The sequence below is a fragment of the Saimiri boliviensis genome, chromosome 1 (assembly GCF_048565385.1).
Source record: "Saimiri boliviensis isolate mSaiBol1 chromosome 1, mSaiBol1.pri, whole genome shotgun sequence".
Taxonomy (NCBI): Eukaryota; Metazoa; Chordata; class Mammalia; order Primates; family Cebidae; genus Saimiri; species Saimiri boliviensis.
In genome coordinates this window covers 20298282-20320552 of record NC_133449.1, presented here as the reverse complement: position 1 = coordinate 20320552, position 22271 = coordinate 20298282, and the positions used below count along the sequence as shown (strand labels likewise).

The window sequence follows — 22271 nt, the reverse complement described above, 5'->3', positions numbered from 1 at the left end:
ATGCTACTATTTGTCAAACAATAGTAACTCATGAAAAAATACATAAATGCTTAATATATATTTGTGTGTAATTATAGAAGAATATGGAAGACTTTATACTAAGTTAATAACGGGTTTGGGAGTGATATGAATGGAGGTAAGGAGTAGAGGTAGAGTGGAGGCATAATGCAAAAGATTAAACAATAACTTTATAAAAATCACAGCATGCATTATATATCATGTGTCCATTTAAGTGAAATTATATGTATGCATAGAAGTAAAATTTTAAAAATAAAGAACATGAGCTCTGGAATCTTTCAGACATTTCTGTATTCAAATTCTGATTCTGACTCTGACAGTTTACAACTTTCTAGCTGTGTGACTTAGGCAAATTGTTTAATGTCTTTCAATCTGTTTTCTCTTCACATACTTTCTTGGGGTAGGAGGATGAAATAATAGCACCCATCTCATAGGGTTGTCATCAGGATTAAAATTAGATAGTATTTGCGAAGTGCTTAGCAGAGTGCCTGACTTACAGAAAGCACTGTCAGATGTTCTTACCATCAGGATTAAAATTAGATAGTATTTGTGAAGTGCTTAGCAGAGTGCCTGACCTACAGAAAGCACTGTCAGATGTTCTTACCATCAGGATTAAAATTAGATAGTATTTGTGTAGTGCTTAGCAGAGTGCCTGACCTACAGAAAGCACTGTCAGATGTTCTTACTGTTGCCTTGGTTCTTATGCTCTTGAACATTTATTAATAACTATTTTTAAAACTTTATCACCATCCCACAACTTTCTTAAAACACTCCTCACTGGCTTACATTACTTTACATGTCTTGGTTAATGCCTGTTTCTAATTGTTCCCTTTTGTTATTTTGCTAATACCTTTTTTTCCTTACCTATGGATATTGCTCCCAAAATACAGCAGGAGTTGTCAAAGAAGCTTTTTCTTTCTTTTTTTTCTTGGTGGGGGTGGGGGTACAAAATCTTGCTCTGTTGCCCAGGCTGGAGTGCAGTGGCATGGTCTCGGCTCACTGTAACTGCCACCTCCTGGGTTCAAGCAATTCTGCATCAACCTCCCAAGTAGCTGAGATTACAGGCACCTGCCACCACACCCGGCTAATCTTTTGTATTTTTGGTAGAGATGCAGTTTCACCATATTGGCCAAGCTAGTCTCGAACTCCTGACCTCATGATCCACCTGCCTCGACCTCCCAAAGTTCTGGGATTACAGGTGTGACCCACTGCGCCCGGCCCAAAGAAACTTTTGAATTAGGGTGACTGGGAAAATAGTAGTTTTATATATGGCAGCAGAGAAGTTATGATGTAGAGTTTATACGGTTGATTTTTAAAACAAGATGATTTTTATATTTGCCATGCAAAAGTTGTATGTATCATGAGACACCCAAATGAAAATGCTCAATAGTTGGAAAATCAGGATAGGAGCTTGAGAAGTAGATATAAGGATTTTTCCATGTGGCTAATTCTCAAAGTGGATGTAATCTCCAAGGGAGAGCATATAGAGAAGGGAACCCCGGGTAGAACCTTTGGGAACAGGGACTAGGGGAGGAAAAGGTTCTCAATGAGGACTGCAAGGTGGCATTGAAGCCAGGATAGAGGAGTTGTTTAAGACACAGCCAGAGAAACTGTGTCTACTTTGTTCTCTCTGGAGCTTTAGTTCTGGGGCTCACATTGTCTTCTGGCCTGGTTATTTTCTTGAAACTTGAACTACATTTGTAACTAATCCCAGCTTCCTTTCCTCCCACTAACTTCCCCTCCTTTTATATATTTTCCCCTGTATGTATGTGAGTAGCACTTCATTCCCCTCGTCTTTGGCATCAGAATCTGTCATCTCTACACCTTTGCCTTCCCTCATTCTCTATATCATCACCAAGACTTTAGACTCTCATTCACTCCTTTTTCATTCCCACTCTTGACTATATTTGATTGATTATTATCAAAACAATCTAAGCAAGATGATTTTGATAGCTTCCAAACTCTAGTGTAGTCTTGTGGTTTTTTCTGTCTTTCATAGTCTTCTTAAAAGAACTAGTTTAATCCAATCGCTCTCCCTTTTAAAAGCCACCGGATTCCCTTTCCTCTAACATTTTCCCGAACTATTCTGAGGAAGGAGATGAGAAATTAATGAGAGATATTAGTAGGATCACCTTTGATGAAATATGGTCAAATCAGTTTTTAAAAGATTGCATTTTTGGCATGAGGGACAACTTTCGTGGAAGGCAATTTTTTCACATGGTGAGGAGTGGGGATGATGGTTTTGGGATGAAACTGTTCCACCTCAGATCATCAGGCATTAGATTCTCATAAGGAGTGCACAACCTAGATCCTTCACATGCACAGTTCACAGTAGGGTTTGTGTTCCTATGAGTATTTAATGCCTCCACTGATCTAACAGGAGGCAGAGCTCAGGCAGCAATGCTTGCTCGCCACGTAACGTCCTACCATGTGACCCATTCCTAACCAGTTCTCGTCCATGGCCTGGGGTTGTGGACTCTTGTTGTATGCTCTGTCCCCTCTTCAACATTCTCAGTTCTTAACAGTGTACTTTGAAAAAGTTCTGCAGTACTAAAGCTTCTGTGCCTTTGTGTTTAACTTAACTTTGCAGATTGTGTTTTCCAAAGATGGCCACAATAGTAACTCCCATACCACATGTTCTTTTTACAATAAGACTTTGATACTTCTTCTACTGACTCTCTCAGTAGAAATGTTCAAGTCATATTGTAAAAAGAACATGCTGCCTTTGAATATTGATGGGCTTGTGTCTAACATGGAAGTTATGCTATGTGACTTTTGAGGGCAGGTCATAAAAGGTGATACAACTTCAATCTGGTACTCTTGAGACATTTGCTCTTGGAACCCAGCCACCATTTTCTGAAGAAGCCTAAAGTAGCCCATATTGGCAGGCCAAATGGAGAAGGCACATGGTGTTCCAGGCCAGCATCAGTCAAGACAACAACATCAGTCACCAGGCATATGAATAAAGATACTTCCAGATGACTTCTGCCCCAGTGATGAAATCACTGCCCCCAGCTATTGAGTTTTCTCAGCTAAGGTCCCAGACTTTGGATCAAAGACAACCTATCTTTGTCGTGCCCTTTCTGAATTCTTGACCTACAGAATCTATAAATATAGTGAATGGTTGTCTTAAGCCACTGAGTTTTGGAGTAATATTTCAAGTCGCGAGAGTAACTGGAACACCCAATATTTCCTGAGAACACTTTGTTAAGTATAATAACTAGTAGCTTGTGATACATGTTTCTTGGAAAACCTTTTTGTGGAATTACTGGTTTTCTAATTTTTTGGCTTGCCATTCAAGGCCTTTATAGTGAACAGTAAGATACCCCCAGTACTGGCCTATACATATCCAGTAAATCAGTCTCCCTGAATGGTATTTTCTTTATAGTTTCTGTATCATTATTCTTTTACTCTTCTAGAAAGCCTTTACGTTTATTGGCTATCTGATATTCTCTTTTGTGAAGTGCCTTTTCAAATACTTTACCCATTTTTCTATTGAGTTGTCTCTTACTGATTTGTAGTTCTTTGTGAATTCTGCATATGTACATGTTGTGAGAAAAATCTATATTTTATATCCTATGTGTATATATATATGTATATATTTCCCAACAACAGCCTTGTATTCAGAATACTATACTTGTGTGTGTGTGTGTGTGTGTGTGTGTGTGTGTGTGTGTGTGTAGTGTTCTCCCACTCTGTGACTTGCCTTCTGACTCTCTTAATAGTGTCTTTTGCTAAATACAAGTGCTTAATTCTAATGGAGGATGCAATTTGGAAGTCTTTTCCTTTATGGCTAATGCATACTATTACCTTGTTTAAGAAACCTTTGGCCACCCTAACCTCATAAAGGTGTGTTTTAATGTTATCTTTTGTTTATTGTTCACCTTTCACATTTAGATCTATAATATACCTAATACTATATTTTGTCTATGGTGTGAAATAGGAGTCAAGATTCATTTATTTTCTACATGGATATCCAGTTGAACCAGCATAATTTATTTAAAAGACCTTCTTTTCCTTACTCCTCTGCAAGAATACCATTGTCATAAATCACGAACATATATGTTTGGTTTGTTTCTGGATTCCCTGTTCTTGTGTACCGTTTTGTCTGTTTGTCTTTGTATTTAATAATGGTATATTTTTACTAAACCTGGATACAGGGTAAAGTCCTCCAACTTTGTGGTTGTTCTTCAAATTTGTCTTGGGTATTCTTGACTTTTTACACTTCCATGTACATATTAGAATTAGCTTTCCAATTTTCATTTTTAAAAAAAGGAAAAGGAAAATACCTGATTTTGATTGGAATTGTACAAATCTAAGAATTAATTTGGAGTTTATACTACTGAGTCTTCAAGTTCACAATATGATTTTCCCTCATTATTTAATTTCTGTCAGTAATATCCAACAAACTATATAGCTTTCTGTGTAAAAGTCTTGCACATCGTTTGTTAGATTTATTCCTATTTGATTTTTTGATGCTGTTATAAGTGGTGTCTTTTAAAAATTTTTTTTATTTTCAAATTGTTTGTTGCTGGTATACAGAAATGTATTTGATTTTCATATATATTGGCCTTTTAGCTAATGACAATGTTGCATTGACTTATTTTTTCAAATAGTGCATATATAAGGGTTTTTTTTTTTTGCATTTTCTATATATCATCATGTTTGTGAATAATAACACATTCTTCCTATATATCTTTTTTTGGTATCTTATTGCATTGGCTAAGACCTCAAGTATAAAAAAAGTGGATGGCAGACCTGTATATCTTAATCCCAAACTCAGAGAGGTTTTCAATATTTTACCCTTAGTAAAACATTTACTGAAGGTTTTTGATACTTGTATTATATGAAAAAATATGTATTTCATAATTATATTTTATAAAAGAAGATTTCTTTATTTCTCACTTTTTAAGAATTTTTTTCGTGACTATTGCATTTTTTTTTTTAATTGTACTTTAGGTTCTAGGGTACATGTGCAGATCATGCAGGATTGTTGCATAGGTACACCCATGGCAATGTGGTTTGCTGCCTCCATCCCCCCTGTCACCTGCATCTGGCATTTCTCCCCATGTTATCACTCCCCGACTTCACCCCCCGCGCCATTGTCCCTCCTTTGTCCCCACCCGCCAGACCGCAGTGTGTGATGTTTCCCTCCCTGTATTGGATTTTATGCAATATTTTCTGTATCAGTTGAGATGATTATGTAAGTTTTCTTTACCCTGTTAATGTCGTAACTTCAACTGATTAAGTTTTGAATATTTAAACAACTTTTCATTTCTGGTATATACACAATTTGGTTGTCATCTATTACCCTTTCATATAGCATGAGATTTGGTTTTTACATCTATCTCAACCTTAATTCTAATGTACATTTTAAACTAAAAATTATAAAGGCTTGCTGATTTCATAAAATGAATTGGGAAGTGGTGGTCCCTCTTTTTCTATTCTTTGGACAACTCTATGTAAAATTGGTATTACTTCTTCCTTAAGTGTTAATTTCATATAGACCAAGAATTATGAATTCAGTGTCTTAAGATACAAGTCTATTAAGAGTCTTCTAGTCTTTTTGTATCTGTTGGATTTGGTTTTGTTTTTTTTTTTTTAAATTTAACCATGTCAAGTTTATTGGCATACGTTTCTTCATAATATTTATTATTTTTTGATGTCTATAGAATCTGGAGTGATGTCCTTTTTTCACTTCTGATAGTAATTGATTGTGCCATCTCTCTTCTTGAAGAGTCAAGTGTTTACTTATTTATAGGTCTTTTCAAAGTACAAATATTTGGGTTTGCCAATCCTCTCTAATGTAAACGTTTTTCCTATTTCATTAATATCTATTCTTCATTATTGTCTTTTTTCTATTTTATTTTTTCTAATTCCTTAAGCCAAATGGTTAAATCCTTTATTTGCATCCTTGTTTTTGAATATATGCATTTCAAAACTTTGAATTTTCCTGCATTCATATCTTTATCTGCATTTCATACATTTTATATCATATTTTTTATTCTATATTGCTTCTCTGCTTTCTGCTTATTTCTATATTAATTATTTTCTATATTTTATTAATTTGTTACACAGTCTTGCAAATTCTTTCAATGGTTACTGATATTTTTAAACAAATTTTTAAAAAGTTTTTCTGGCTTTTCTAATTGTTCTCAATGGAAGATTGTTTGGAAGCAATTTAATCTGTCATTGCTAAAGCAGATCCAAACTTAATTCTAATGTACATTTTAAATTAAAAATTAAAAAATTTTAAAAAATTTAAAATAACTTTCAGACTCACCTGTGTTATATACCAAACATTTAATATATACAGATCTGCAGCATGTTTATACTGGCTGCTAGGTCAATTTTAAAAAATGACTAAAGTAAAACTTCTGATACCACTTATGTTTTCTATTTCTTCCCTGGGCCTTTAAAAGTCAAACATGCATTTGACCAGTCACCAAATATTTTCCAAGTAGGTTTAATACTAGTGCCTAGGAATAGCACTAATGAAGATTCAGACATAAGCAAAGTGTATGCTCTGCTTTGTATCATTGTGGCACAATAATAGAGTCCACACAGTTGTCCACATTTGATATTATTACGTATAAAGTTTCTGGCATTTGAGGAAGTTTTGCTGTGTGGCACTGTGGGACAATAACATAGTCCACATAAGTTGTCCACATTTGATAATATTAGGTATAAAGTCCACATAAGTTGTCCACATTTGGTAATATTAGGTATAAATTTTGGCATTTCAGGATGTTTTAGAAGCTTCCTGTCCATCTTACATATGTAATAAATAATGTAAGTTATTATTAGATATTGTTGGTACTTTAACTTTGAAAGAAAACCATCTTATTACCCCTTTTTCAAGTTTTATTGAAAAACTGTCTGGACATTGAATTGAAAACTATTTGGACATTGCAACACAAACTTTAAAAAGAATTTTATCATCTACCATTCTTACATGAATAAAACAGTATACTTACCAAGTAGCCAAAGTAAAATGCAGACATTATTTGGAGGCTGAAGCCGATTAAGATGTATTATTTATAACTTCACTTTTAAATATTTATTAGTGCAGTCTTACTGTTCTCAATAGCTAACTTTATAATCAATATTATACATATTTATATACATAGACTCAATGTATATTAAGTATATATTTAAACATATACATATAAATAAATCAACCCATGACTTTATATGTTTATAAAAACTAAAATAAATATTATAAATTTGAACCTCTGAAATTTATACTAGTCAAATTATCTAGGTTTGTATGAGATTTAATTGGGAAAAAAGTCTCTTACTAAATAAAATTAGAAGCCCGTTAAGCAAGTTAAAATGTATATTTGGGAAAATCGGCTTGCCTAAGTTGCACAAATTGTATCCACACTTGGTTTTTATCCAGCACAAGTCTTGCTGCTTTCCAAAATTTATTTTGTTAAAGATTGCTTATAGGCTGAGGCTGAAGGCGTGCCATTATCCTTTAACAATATATAATTACCACATACTATCCTTTGGTAATCTGACACTGATTCCAGAACTGAACTACCTTGGATTCATAGGTAAGGAAGAGTTTGAATTCTTGTGCCTCAGATTTTCCTTTGCTGCTTTTATTTGGATGTGTGAGATTCAGAAATATGAGAGTGAAACAAAATAAAAGATGCTTTATAAATACCTGTTAATTCCATATTTCTTAGTTGTATTTTATTTGAGGTGTTAGAGTTGTACTTTTTTGTTTTCCAATTTTTATAGACTGAGCTTGATTTTCATATCCAATTGAATTCTCATTGATTTTGTGGCTAATCAAACTCCCAAGATGTCATTTACTAGAAGTTAAGTATTAATATTTATGATTTGAATATATTTAACAACTTTATAGTTAATAACTTTAAATTCTCTTGTGGCGAAAGTATTCAGTTTGGCCAATGTCTTCTCAGTCAGTCCTGTAATTTAATACTGTATTATAGCTAAATCTATTATTGTTTCTAACACATTATAAAGATAGGAACTTATATAACTAAGTTTGTATTTATTTATATAGTAAGTAAATGCTAAAAATGTAGTTTGTGATAATTTTGGAGATTGGGCTGCAGTGACATTTATTAGTGAAGTAAAAAATCAATCCATAAGAAAAGATGAAGTGATACTTTATTTAGTCCATAAATTTTTAATGGACAGGGGTCTCCACTTTCTAAGTGAGCATTTTTCATTTTTCTAAGTATTCTTAAGAAAATCAGTTTTGGACTTTTGGCTAAACATAGAGGTTAGAATAAATATGTTTATTTCTTCTTCCTAAAGTCACTAAATTGACAGAATAAACAATAAAGGAATAAACAAAGAGAATGGAAGAGGCAATATAACATCAGGCAGAGAAGTAAAATTTTAGAAATGTTAGAAGAGAAATGTATAAAATATGACTAACTTAGCAGAGCAGTTTGATGGAACATAATATTTGATCATTATATTGAGTTATAATTTATTCAGTCCCTAATATTGAGTTATATATTTAATTTTTTAGCATATGATAATGGTTTATCATAATTAACCATTCATCAATTAATGACCATTTACGTTTTTGGGCTCGTAACTGTTAGAATTAGCATTCCATGCATCAGTCTTAAAAGAAAATACTTTAGGTTTTTTTAGAATTGAATGGCTGAATCAGTTTATACCTTTTATGAGTATTGATCCATGCTGCCGGATTGCTTCGCAAAGCCATTTTCATTATTACCATCAATGTGTGGAATTTTCTGTTTTGCTATATCCTAGCCAGCATTGTGTTTGCCTTATGATGTTCAATCTGGGGAGGGACACATAGCCCTTGCATCAATTTCTTGACTGTGGTGCTGTTGGAAAGTATGGCATGACGTGACATGACAGATTTTACCAGGTGAAGCTTAGCTGTGTGTCTTTACCACTGCCACCTTATAATAAAGACAGATGCTGTGAGTTTAGAGGAAGAGGTGATTTCCTTTATTTACCTGGGGTGCTCAAGGAAGGCTTCATGTAAGAAGTAGAATTTGAGCTATGTATAATGTGGGAAAATTTATAAAGAAAACTTTGCAGACAAATGAGAGATTTATAAGTCTGGATCAAACCAAGAGACAGAAGCCATATAGTAACTAAAATTGTTAGCTTAACCTAAAGAATTATTGGGGTTTGATAGGAGAAAAACCATGAAGTCACTCTATAAAGAGAACTCTAAAAGGTACCCTAGGGCTAAAGAAAAGTACCCAACGAAGGACAGAATTGAAATGAGGGTTCAGACCTCATTGAAAGTGTGGTTATGGCCCATTGGATGGGAGAGAAATTTGTTGGGTTGCCTGAGTCAAAGCTGGTGCACAATCACAATGTCAGCAGGTAAGCCAAGTCTGGTAGGAGGGCATGCAGAGGGAATCAGGGCAGTGTTGCAGGGCTGAGGCATGGAGCACAGGTTTCTGTTAAGAGGGCCACAGTAACAGCCCTTGGGGAGCAAGTGAGTTGATGTTGGTTAGTGAGTAGAGGGAGTTGCAGCACTACTTTAGGTAATACTGGAGTTGCAAGTTGTAGAGGCCTCCCTGTGTAGCAGTCTAGAGCACTGTTGTGTACAGCTTGGGGCAGGGCAATATATCAAGCTGCTGTGTGGAACATAGGTCAGGGGACTGGCTGGCTAAGCCAGTGCATGTGGCTAAGGAGAGGGGATAGGGAGTAGCCACCTGGTCTGGGGCTCCTGGCTATAGTGCTGCTGCTACCTGAGTAGAGGGCTGAAGAAAAAGCACACAGCAGCTAGCTAGATGCTGGAGAATGCTTTCCCCTGTAGATACCTAGTATTAGTGTTGTTTTACAGCCTTGGCATTATTGACCTTCAGGACTGGATAATTATTTGTTGTGGGAAGCTGTCCTGTGTATGGTAGGATATTTAACAGCATCCTTGGTCTCTATTCACTGTATCCCAGTAGTTCCCCAAGTTGTGACAGTGGAAAATAGCTCCAGATATTGCCACATGTCCTCTAAGGGCAAATTGTCTCTAGTTGTGAACCACTGCAATAGAGAAATCTTACAGCAGTGAAACAGTGGAGAAGTTAAAATATAAGCTCTCCAGAAACCTGCTGAGAAAAGTGTTTCCTTCTGCAGAGCCTCTCTGGTGCACTCTATTGACAGAGCTTAGCATCATGTCAACTAGCAAAGGAAAAATATTTTCAAGGCCCAGATCCACTTTTCCAGATAAGACAATGAAGGATGAATTTGGAGTGGAAAGGCAACAAACTGATAACTGCACAAAAAAGTGCAGTTATAGAATTAAGTGTGGTTGCAGAATTAAATATGAGCAAAGTTACAGAAGCAGAAAAGCATAGGGACACTAGGGAAATTCAAGGACAAGAAGACTAAAGTACAAGGTTGGTCACTTTGGGAGGCCAAGGCAGGTGGATCACAAGATCAGGAGTTCAAAGCCAGCCTGGCCAAGATGATGAAACCCCATCTCTACTAAAAAATACCAAAAAAATAGCCAAGCATAGTGGCAGGCGCCTGTAACCCCACCTACTCAGGAGGCTGAGGCAGGAGAATCCCTTGAACATGGGAGGCAGAGGTTGCAGTGAGCCAAGATAGCACCACTACACTCAAGCATGGATGACAAAGCAAGACTCTGTCTCAAAAAACAAAAAGTACAAGGCTGGTGTAAAGTGTAAGGGAAGAAAAAGCTAGAAGGGCCCTTTGAATCTTAACTCTGGAGTGCTTTGAGTGAGAGGAAGAGAGGGGAAGAGAAAAATAGACCAATGAAGGTTTGAGATTTGGTGCTGTCAATAGATGATTGTCATCTGTTGACAGAGGCAGAGGTGGAGGAGTGATAGAAGTAATTGGGGCCTACATTTTTACACATAACTGATATTCAGGAAATGGTTCATGATAGTACATCCTGGGTTTTTTTCTACCTATCCATTTCATAATTTAATGTAGTGCTTTATTACATAAAATATGCTTATTGGGGCTGGGCTTGGTGGCCCATGCCTGTAATCCCAGCATTTTGGGAGGCCGAGGCAGGTAGGTCACCTGAGGTCAGGAGTTCAAGACCAGCCTGGCCAACATGGTGAAACCCCCATCTCTACTAAAAATACAAAAATTAGCCCGAGTGTGGTGATGCATGTCTATAGTCCCAGCTACTTGGGAGGCCGAGGCAGGAGAATTGCTTGAACCCGGGAGATGGAGTTTGCAGTGAGCTGAGATCATGCCACTAAACTCTAGCCTAGGCGACAGTGAGACTCCATCTCAAAAAAAAAAAAAAAAAAAAAAAAAAAAAAAAAAAAAAAAAAAAAAATATATATATATATATATATATATATATAGAGAGAGAGAGAGAGAGAGAGAGAGAGAGAGAGAGAGAGAATGAATTTGGGACAAAAGTAATAGGAGGAAATAAGAGACCATAAGGAGTTCATTGTCCCCCTTATTCTGTGGAGAGAATGCAAGGGCAAGCCAGAACCTCTGCACTTTCTACCAGGTGAAGGTAGGGGGACTTGTCTCATGGTAATGCACTGAACTAAAAGAGAATTCCAGCAGAGGGAAAGTGGAAGTTATGGTTTTGATTCAAACCCCTCTAATAGTCTTTTATGTTGCCAAGGATATGTCTCCTCCTTTCTAAGTACTCTTGTGGTTTTTTAAAATTTGTCTTGCAATCTTAGAATCCAACATCACTGAATAGTCTTATAGTTTCCCAGATGTCTTTGTGGCATTTCCTTCTAGGTATATTGAAATTTGCCCTTTTTTTATTCTCGAATTTTGTCCTTGGCTCAAGGTTTCACATTTTACTTACTCTTTATACTACTTTTCTCTTTTTATTTAGAAATGGACTCCGAACTCAAGGAAGAAATTCCTGTGCATGAGGAATTCATTTTGTGTGGTGGAGCTGAAACCCAGGTTCTAAAATGTGGGCCCTGGACTGACCTCTTTTATGATCAAAGTGTCAAAAGGCCTAAGCTGCTTATTTTCATTATTCCTGGTGAGTATAAAAGTCTGGATGAGAAGACTTTAGGTAGATACTTGTAACTGTGTCTGACTTTTAAAGTATAATTATAGAGAATTTGGCATATATAGAAAACCCTGTAGAAGGAATTAAAATCACTTGACCCATTGTTAACAACCACTGTTAATGTTTTGATGGCTGGACTTTCTGTTTTTCTTCTGCATATTTGTATTATGTTGTCTATTATATGCATGTGTGTATGTCACAGTTTGAAGTGTATACCACATATGCAGTTTTGTAATGTGCTTTCTAAAACATTTTTTTTGAGATGGAGTTTCGCTCTTGTTACCCAGGCTGGAGTGCAATGGCGCGATCTCGGCTCACCGCAACCTCCGCCTCCTGGGTTCAAGCAATTCTCCTGCCTCAGCCTCCTGAGTAGCTGGGATTACAGGCACAGGCCACCATGCCCAGCTAATTTTTTGTATTTTTAGTAGAGACGGGGTTTCACCGTGTTGACCAGGATGGTCTCGATCTCTTGACCTCGTGATCCACCCGCCTCGGCCTCCCAAAGTGCTGGGATTACAGGCTTGAGCCGCCGCACCCGGCCTAAAAAATTTATTAATATTTAAAACGTCATTAATATTTTTGCCAGTTTTCTAAATGTTTTCTGCCTTATTTCAAGATGATGATGTGTTTATTATAGAACATTTATTCTGAATCACTGGTAACTTTTGCTGGATCACTGTCAGTAGAATGTTAGGGACAGATGCTTGAGTAATTGCAGGTATTTGAAATGCATTTTAAATTGTGAGTTTCAATATACATGTTTAATACATTGAAAGTTCTTATTCTGTGAACTGCTCATTTGAAGCCCTCACCTATTTTTCAGTTGTGTGTTCAATGTTTTCCTTACTGATTTTCAGTTGATTCTTACACAACTGTAAAATTGTGTTGTATTTGTCATATGTGACAAGAATCTTTCTTGGTTTGTCTTTTGACATCAATACAATGTTTATTTGATTGTACAGAAAGTGTCATTGTTAAGTGTCCAAAATGATATGTCTCTTCCTTTAAGACTTCAGGGTTTTATGAGTTTCGTAGAGCGGGCTTTCCTACTCCAAGATTATAAAACAGTTCTTCCATGTCTTCTAGCGTTTTTACAGTTTCATTTGTAATCTTTAAATTGATGCATCTAGATTTTAAGGGCAGGGACTAAGGAAGGGATCTAGTTTTCTTCTTCCTCTCCTTTGATGGCTTATTACTTGGCCCACAACCATTTATTGTATAATCTGCCTTTTCCCTACTGGTTTGCAATGCTAACTTTTTCTTAAAGTAGATTATCCTATGGCTGGGAGTCTCTTTCTGTGATTTTTGCCTCTTCATGTGTTCTTCATGTTTTGTAACAGCTGTAGTTTCATGATACTTTTACATATTTTTTGGAACTTGTTCATTTTTATTCTTTTCCAAAATGTTCTTTGGCCTCTTTTCTTTTAGCTGCAGAATATATTTCTTGGCTTCATTAGGAAGGGGAAAAAAAGCTTAAATGAACTTTAAAATCAACTTTCCTAAAATTGATCTCATAAAGACAGAGAGTAGAATGATAGATACCGGAGGCCAGGAAGGGTGTGGGGCTGGGAGAAGGGATGAAGAGGTAGGTTAACAAGTTCAAAAATACAGTTAGATGAAAGATGTAAGTTCTATTGTTGGAACTTATTTATGCCAACAGAGAGTTGGATAGTCAGCAGAGTAGACTGACTATAGTTAACAATAATGTATTGTATTGGTACAAAGTAGCTAGAAGAGAGGACTTGGATTTTTCTCAACACATAGAAATGATAAATATTCAAAATGAATGTATTAAAACACCCTAAGACGATCATTACACATTCTGTACATGTAAGAAAATACCAGATGTAGCCCATGAATATATAACATCAATATTAATACCTTTAAAAAATAAATAGTAACCAAAAAATCAGCTTTCTAGTTCCAACAAATGTTCTCAGAGGCAAACACATTTAACACTGGTATATTATTTGCCCCACATTCCCTTTTTTTTTTTTTTTTTTTTTTTTTTTGGAGACAGAGTCCTGCTGTCTTGCCCAGGCTGGAGTGTAGTGGTGCAATCTGAGCTCACTGCAACCTCCACCTCCTGGGTTCAAGCAATTCTCCTGTCTCAGTCTTTCACGTAGTTGGGACTACAGGCACCTGCCGCCATGCCTGGCTAATTTTTATAGTTTTAGTAGAGACGGGGCATCACCTTGTTGGGTAGGCTGGTCTTGAACTCCTGGTCCCAAGTGATCTGCCTGCCCCAGCCTCCCAAAGTGCTGGGATTACAGGCGTGAGCCACTGGCTTTTACTTCACATTTCTAAATGAAAACTTTATATTTCTTTTTTTTGAGTTTTTGTTTTGTTTTGTTTTTTGTTTTTTGTTGTTGTTTGTTTGTTTGTTTTTGAAATTGAGTCTCCCTCTGTCACTTAGGCTGGAGTGCAGTGGTATAATCTCGGCTCACTGTAACCTCCTCCTCCCAGGTTCAAGTGATTCTCCTGTCTCAGCCTCCCTAGTAGCTGGGATTACAGGTACACATCACCATGCCCAGCTAATTTTTGTATTTTTAGTAGAGATGGGGTTTCACCAGGTTGGCCAGACTGGTCTTGAACTCCTGACCCCTCAAGTGATCCACCAGCCTCTCAAAGTGCTGGGATTATAGGTATGAGCCACCCTGTCCAGCCCTGAGGGTTTTTTGTTTGTTTTTTGTTTGTTTGTTTGTTTGTTTGTTTGAGACTGAATTGCAATCTTGTCGCCCAGACTGGAGTGCAGTGGTGCAATCTCGGCTCACTGCAACCTCCACCTCCAGGGTTCCAGTGATTCTCTTGAGTTTTTAATATTAGATGTTATCTGCTATCTTCCTCCTGAAAGAAAAAGATTTGCTTTCTTATACTTTCCCTTCTCCATACAGAATCATATACCCCTCCTTCTCTACCTGTCTTCAGAGTATGGGAATATTGCGGTTTTTGGTTAGATCAATATGCAATGCTTTTATTATTTTGACTATTATATTACATATAGGTGAGCTTATAGGGAATTATACATGCGTTTCCTTTCTTATATATTTTTGTTTGGTTTCCCTGGGATAATAGTGTTCTGTTATTTTTTTGCTTAGTTTTTAGTGCTTTAATCACTCATTTATCCTAGAACTATTCTCTAGAAGTGAGAAAATCCTCTCAATGCAGTCGAGTAATCAGTCAGTTTTCAGAATGTTCTGTCCTGTGGCTTATCTGGACTGATAGGTCCCCAGGCCTGCTGCACAGTTGCCATCCTGGGGATTTCTGTCACTTTCTCCTGTCTTAGATCCCCCGTTTCTCAGATCGCACATTTTTATCTTTCTTAGTTTATTCTCTTGTTTTTGGTGGAGCACACCTTCTAGTAGCTTCCTCAGAAGAGGTGCAAGGGAAGTAACACAGCATGCTGGAAAGTGTCTTAGACTCAGGGTTGGAAATAATTTTTCTTTAGGAGGAAAATGGAGAACATTAATGGAGGGCATTAATCATTATTTTCCAACACTCAGAGCTGCTTATAAGAAGTATTGGTATCATTTCTGATTTTAACCTTTTGTATGTGAAGCTTCTCTACTCACATTTTGGAGACCTTTTCTTTGTTCTGAGATTCTGAAATTTGACAGTGAAGCATCTTGGTGTGACTGTTTTTTTATACCATGTTCCTGGGTTTTGGTGGGCCATTTTAAGCCAGAAACTCATTTCATTCTAATACCTCTTTGTTTTTCTTTCTTTCTTTCTTTCTTTTTTTTTTTTTTTGTAGTCTCATGTTTAATGGATGAAATATCATTTTCTTTTTCTTTTTCTTTTCCTTTGTATGTGTAAGAATTTTCACTGTGTTCCTTTTTCTTTTTTCACAAGTCTTTAGTTTTCCTCAGATGTCTGGCAATCCTTGACTAGCCATTCATGTTTAAGAGGGAGACAAAAAACAAATTGGAAGCTTTGGACTCAGAGCTGGGGCTTTTTCAGAGGTGTGTCTAGGGTGATAAGCCATCCTGGCCTGCCTAGGACCAAGAGGTTTTCTAGGACATAGGACTTTCAGTGCTAAAACCATGACAGTCTCAAGCAAAACAGAGGGGTTAGTCACCTTAGGTAGGCCTCATTCTAAGGTTATTGAGTAGGGACCCCGCATTTCATTGAGAGATGTCCAACTTTCAATGTCTGAAGCTCTTTCTTTTATTGTTCAGTTTTCCCAGGGAGAAATCATCCAGGCTCCTGTTTGAAGAGTAGAAACCTGTCTGTCACTGTTCAGAGAGGAACAGGGGAAAGGAGATATTAGGAGTTTCAGTGTTTGGTTATGCTTAGTCTAACTTCTTCTCAGTATAGTACTTCCAGTCTCAGCTGGACTGAGATTCCTGATTCAGAATTTCTCTTTGTTTTAACCACTTCTGGGAATAAACTTTTCTTCTGCCAGGATGCAACAGTCCTGGCATCTTAAGTTTAATGTAGGTGAGGTTATTTGGATTTGCTCACATTAATGAATTATGGGACAAAATTTTTGGCTCAGTCAGTCCAACTGGATTTTGAAATGTCCTGACATGATGTGACAAATAAAACTGTTATTTAAGAGTCAAGGCTTTCAGGGAGTGTGTGAGTGACTAAAAAGTTGATAAATGGAAACAAATGGCTTGAGTCTTAAAGGAGAAGAGGTTGTTCTAATAGTAAGGTGAAATAGTGTGACAGACAATGCACCCACTTCCCCACCTGGAGATAGTATTTATTCCCTCACTCTTTTATCCTAGGTGCTAGGAATATGTGTTGCGTAAGTCTTTGCTCTCATTGAGTTATATGTGGTGTTAGAGAAGAGTGACCAAGGCCTCTGCTGAAGAGGACTGAATGGAAGAGAGCCTGTTACAGGGGTGAGCCAGATTTCAGAGAGGAGATAAAGAAAGCATTCAATGAAGACTCTGAAGCATAAAACAGGGAAGCATAAAACATTTGTAGTTTGGTAGTCTCATTGTTTACAGTGCTTTGACATTTACAGATCACATTTCATTTCCTAGTGTTCTCTTATGTTTGCTTTGCTCATGTGGGATTCAGAACTGTAATTTTTTTTTTTGGCAGCTTTTGTGGGGAGCTAATTTATTTACACTGTGGGAATAATCAGGATAACAGTATTTCAAGGATTGTGAAGCCACTGTGGTCACCATGTTATGTCCATCTCTGATAGACTGACATAGCATTTCATTTTAAATCATGTTGCTTTTGCAGTTTGCAAAATTAATTCTTCACTTCAAAGTTAGTAGTGATAATGATGAGTGATTGATCATAATCTACATATTGAAGAACTTTTAATTTAGTTTCATCTTTTCCAGTGAACCTTAGATCTTGAATTTCTGTTAAGTAACGTCATCCTTTGACTTTCTTTAAGCAGTGAAATGAGCAAAGGGAGGCAATTTGAGAACTCATTGTAGAGCACTGAATCCTAATTCTTAGGTGGTCATATGGAGATAGTAGAATCATGTGAAATATCGAGTGTTGTGACCACAGTGGTTGGAGCAGACAGGGCTCCATGAATGAGCCTAATAGGTCTGTACACATGGCAACCTATTATATAGATACTTGGCATATTAACTTGATAGATCACAGTTTTAACTAGAAGACATAAGTCTATACTTGCAGTGTTGTATAGTTGGAGTTTATTACCAGTCAGGGCCTAGAGATGATCACTACAACCTCTGTTATACATTGCTTGGGTATTTGATTGATTGACTGTTGTGAGTGTGTTCAAGTGTGTGTTTATAACACATTTTGATGTAAACTTTTGATTAAATATTTTACTTGCATTCTGCATTGGAATGTTTTCCAGCATCCTTACACCTGGACCTCCCCCATACCCTTCTGTGTGTATGTCTTGTTTAGTCACATAAACATGGCCCTTTTAATTTTCTTTGTGGTTTCTTAACAAGGAGGTTTAAGTGGTGAAGTACGAAGTACTGCATGGAATGGTATTTAAGCATTTTGCATTGCATTTTCCACTTCTGTCTCCAAGTTAGACCTTTATGTTACTTGCCATGCATTCAGTTTGAAAGGATTTATTGTATCTGAGTGCCATGTGCCCAATCTAGTGCTGCTTGGTGCCACTGGATACAGAGAACTATAGCAAGTGATGACTACTTTTAAAGAAGTTAAACTTTTAAGTTTGGTACATTATACATGCTACAATATTAAGTATATTTCTGACAGGATAAAACTTCCATTTTTTTTTTCTGCATCTGTTGAGGATCATATGGTTTTTCTTTTATGGTTGGTTAATGTGGTGGATAATGTTAATTTTTGAACGTTAAACCAGTTCAGCATTCCTGTGATAAATCCCACTTGATCATGATGTATTATGCTTATAACATTTTGATGGACTCAGTTTGCTAAAATTTTGTTTAGAATTTTTCCATCTTTGTTCACAAGGGATAGTGGTCTGTAATTTTCTTTCGTTTTTATTATTTTTGCAATGTCTTTATGTGGTTTTGGTAGGAGGGTGATGCTGGCCTCATAGAAAGAGTTAGAATATATTTCTTTCGTGATATAGTTTGGCTGTGTCCCCACCCAAATCTCATCTTGAATTTTAACTTCTATAATTTTCACGTATTGTGGGAGGGGCTTTGCACTCCTTGCCTTTCACCGTGATTGTGAGGTGTCCCCAGCCATCTGGAACTATGAGTCCATTAAACCTCCTTTTTTTTTTGGTAAATTGCCCAGTCTCAGGTATGTCTTTATCAGCAGCATGAAAACAGACTAATACGTTTCTCTTCTATTTACTGGAAGAGTTTCTATAGATTTGGCATTTTTCTTCCTTAAATGTTTGGTAAAGCTGGATGGACCTGGATTTTCTTTGTGGAATATTTTGAACTTATATTCCAATTTATTCAATCAATATAGGGCTAGTTAGGTTATCTATTTCTTCTTGAGTGAACTTTGATAGTTTGTGTCTTTCTAGAAGGTTGTCTATTTTCTCTAAGTTGCTAAATGTATTGCTATGAAAATTTTTGTATTTTTCGTACTCTTCTAAGATAGAAAAATGTTTTTAAAATTTAAATCTGATCATGTCTTAACCCTGCCCAATCTCTTTTAATGTTACTTAGATTAAAAGCCAAATTTTGTGTCATGGCCCAAAAGGTATCACATGATTGTATTTCTCTTCCTCTTCAACCTTGTCTCATACAAGATTTGGTATCTCTCATTATGCTTTAGCCACACTGATAGATTAGATGCAAAGGGAGGAACCAAGGATTATGGACTTTTTCCCATTTCTTCAAGAGCTAAGATGTTTATTTCTTGAGGACCTTTGAATTTGTTCTTCTCCCTCCTTAGTATTTATTCTGTTCCCTCAAATTTTCACAGGATTTACTTCTTGCCATTTTGGGGTTTCAGCTACAAGTCACCTCCTGAGATCTTTTTTTTCACTCTAATCTCTTCCCTTCTCTATCATGTGACCCAATTTATTTCTTTTATAGAAGTTTTCACACTCTTTAATCATCTCACCTATTTAGTTATGTGCTGTATATTCTCCCACTAGTATATAAATTCCAAAAGGGCCTTCATCTGTCTTTTGCCTGACATAGTGACTTTCATACAGTAAGTGCTCAATAAATAATTGACAGCTAAAAGAAGCTGTAATTCTGAATAGAATGAGTGAATATAAGTAATTGACATCATCATTTACTTGAGATGATGTAATAGTGGATCAGAAAGCTTAGCAACTCAGGCTTAAACCCAGAGATAAGGAGAAAACTTTGTTTCATTTATTCTTCTTCATTTTTTTTTTAAGTTTACTTCAAGTTCTGGGATACATGAACAGAATGTACAGGTTTGTTACATAGGTATACATGTGCTGTGGTGGTTTGCTGCACCTATCAACCTATCATCTAGGTTTTAAGCCCCGCATGCATTAATTATCCATTATCTAGTACTCACTGTTTTTTGTATATCCTGTCATTGTAACACATCTAAATGATGGGGTTATCTTTGGCATCTCCTTAATGTTACACCAGCTTTTAATTGTTGTAATAGCTGTAGTTTTAATAGCTGCCATTTAGTCAGCCCCTAACATGTGCCAAGTTTTGTGCAAGTGGCTATCCATTCATTATTTCTGATGAAAGTGCCAACTACTTTTTAGAGATATCATAAAACTAAAACAAGTAATGCAGAAGATCCTATACCAGATTAAATGATGTTTTTAAAAAATTCAGTATTACGATTTTCTTTTGTATATACTTTCAGTCATCAAATATTTATTTAGCACCTACCATATATGTGACGTTGGGCAAATTATTTTACCACTCTGTACTCAGTTTCCTCATCCATAAAATGGCAGTAATAATAATACTAGCTCATATGATAATTAAATAATATATGTAAAGCACCTAAACAATGCCTGGCATGTAATAAGTTATAGTGCATAAAAATATTAATTATTATTATTTTCAAGCCATGTGAAGAAATCTATGACCAACATAAAACATGTGAATATGAGGTATAACACATTCCTAGAAGGTTATACTCAGTAATATAAAAAATACAAATTTTTTATAAAGTAATACATTAGATAAAATTTTAGTCAGAATCCCAAAGGGATTTTTAAAAATTGAAACAAGTGAAAATGACCCTAAAGTTTATGAAACAGCCTAGAAAATTTAGAAAAGGAAAAGTAAAGAGAAGGGATTTGCCCTACCGGTTACTGAAACATTTTTTTTAAATGTAGTAATTAAGACAGTATGGTTCTAGCAGAGGAGAAAAGGAAAAATAAACTGAATTATTTGGTATTAGAATTAGCAAGCGAAGGCCGGGCACGGTGGCTCAAGCCTGTAATCCCAGCACTTTGGGAAGCCGAGGTGGGTAGATCACGAGGTCAAGAGATCGAGACCATCCTAGTCAACATGGTGAAACCCCGTCTCTACTAAAGATACAAAAAATTAGCTGGGCATGGTGGCACGTGCCTGTAATCCCAGCTACCCAGGAGGCTGAGGCAGGAGAATTGCTTGAACCCAGGAGGTGGAGGTGGCGGTGAGCCGAGATTGCGCCATTGCACTCCAGCCTGGGTAACAAGAGCGAAACTCCGTCTCAAAAAAAAAAAAAAGAATTAGCAAGCGACTGTAAAAAGGTAGTAATGGGTCAGAAGATATTTCAAATCAATGCAGAAGGAATGGATTATGTAATAAATGGTCTTGGAAGAATTAGCCAGTCACTTGGCAAAAAGTTGGATTGCTATTTAGTATCTTAAACTATTCTAAACTTATTGAAGACTTAAGTGCATAAAACATGAAACAATGCCAACCACAGCTGCCATGTTACCTGTACTGGTATGCCCTTCCTTCCTTCTTTATCCCTTCGCTATACAGTGCCCAATAAACTGGCCAAAGAACATATTTCTGCATTTGAGGACTTTCTCATGCTATTTGACAAAGAGGCCAAAAGCACCATCACAAAAAGGAGTTTGAAACTTAGGACACTAGGTCAGAATACAACAGAAGCAAAATAATATGGATGCTAAGGTCATTGTATATTACCGTTTTAGCTAGGCATCTTGTACAGGTTTGAATACTTAGCATGTATTAGTACTTACTATGTTGCAGGCAGTGTAACAATGCTTTGCATATATTGATTCACTTAGTCTTCATATGAGATAATACCATTATTACACATTTTCGATGAGGAAACCAGGGCACAGGGAGGTTAAATAATTTGGCCAAAGCCCACACATCTGGTAAATGGCAAAGCCAGGATTCCAACCCAGGCAGTCTGGCTTCCAGGGCCTATGCTTTTAACCACTTTACTACACTGCTTATGTAGTCAATGGAAAGATATAAAAAAAAAACAGAGAAGAAATTAACAAAATTTGACAAGGATGGCAGTGGTTATTTACATCAGTGCTCCAGAACCATGTCACGTAATTGCAGAGAGAAGATAGCCTAACAACATGAAGAAATAGATAAACCGATCAGAGAACTAGATATTGAGGGAAATGCTTTGACGACTTTATATAGATGATGATTACAAGATGAAAATCCCATTTCACTGTAATTTCCTCCTACAGATATATCAGATCGAATGTTTTTAAGAAGATCGTTTATTCTGTTTCTTTATAGAAAACTCATGTCAAAAATACCTTCGTACACACATAAGAAAAATCGACATGTACTTGTAGACATTTGTTTCCCCAAAAGATCAAGCTGTACACCTGTTTACAATTATAAGTACTGGTGATAAGTGACAAGGAAACACTTAGTAGACTCTTTAAAGCTCTCCTTGTGCATGCTTCTTACAC

General features: G+C 36.3%; 1 protein-coding gene across 5 annotated transcripts in view; it reads left to right on the top strand.

Moving 5' to 3' along the window:
- The window catches only part of LDAH (lipid droplet associated hydrolase), a 126481-nt gene that overhangs the window by 7278 nt on the left and 96932 nt on the right, over positions 1–22271 (top strand). For 2 of the 5 annotated variants that reach the window (XM_003935238.4, XM_074394562.1), the window contains exon 2: positions 11834–11989. In XM_003935238.4, the coding sequence (XP_003935287.1) occupies positions 11836–11989 (154 nt within the window). In that variant the 5' untranslated portion in view covers positions 11834–11835. Of the gene's footprint in view, positions 1–7247; positions 7578–11833; positions 11990–22271 lie in introns of those variants that run through there. The other 3 variants (XM_074394565.1, XR_012516498.1, XM_010345765.3) reach the window with 3 other exon arrangements.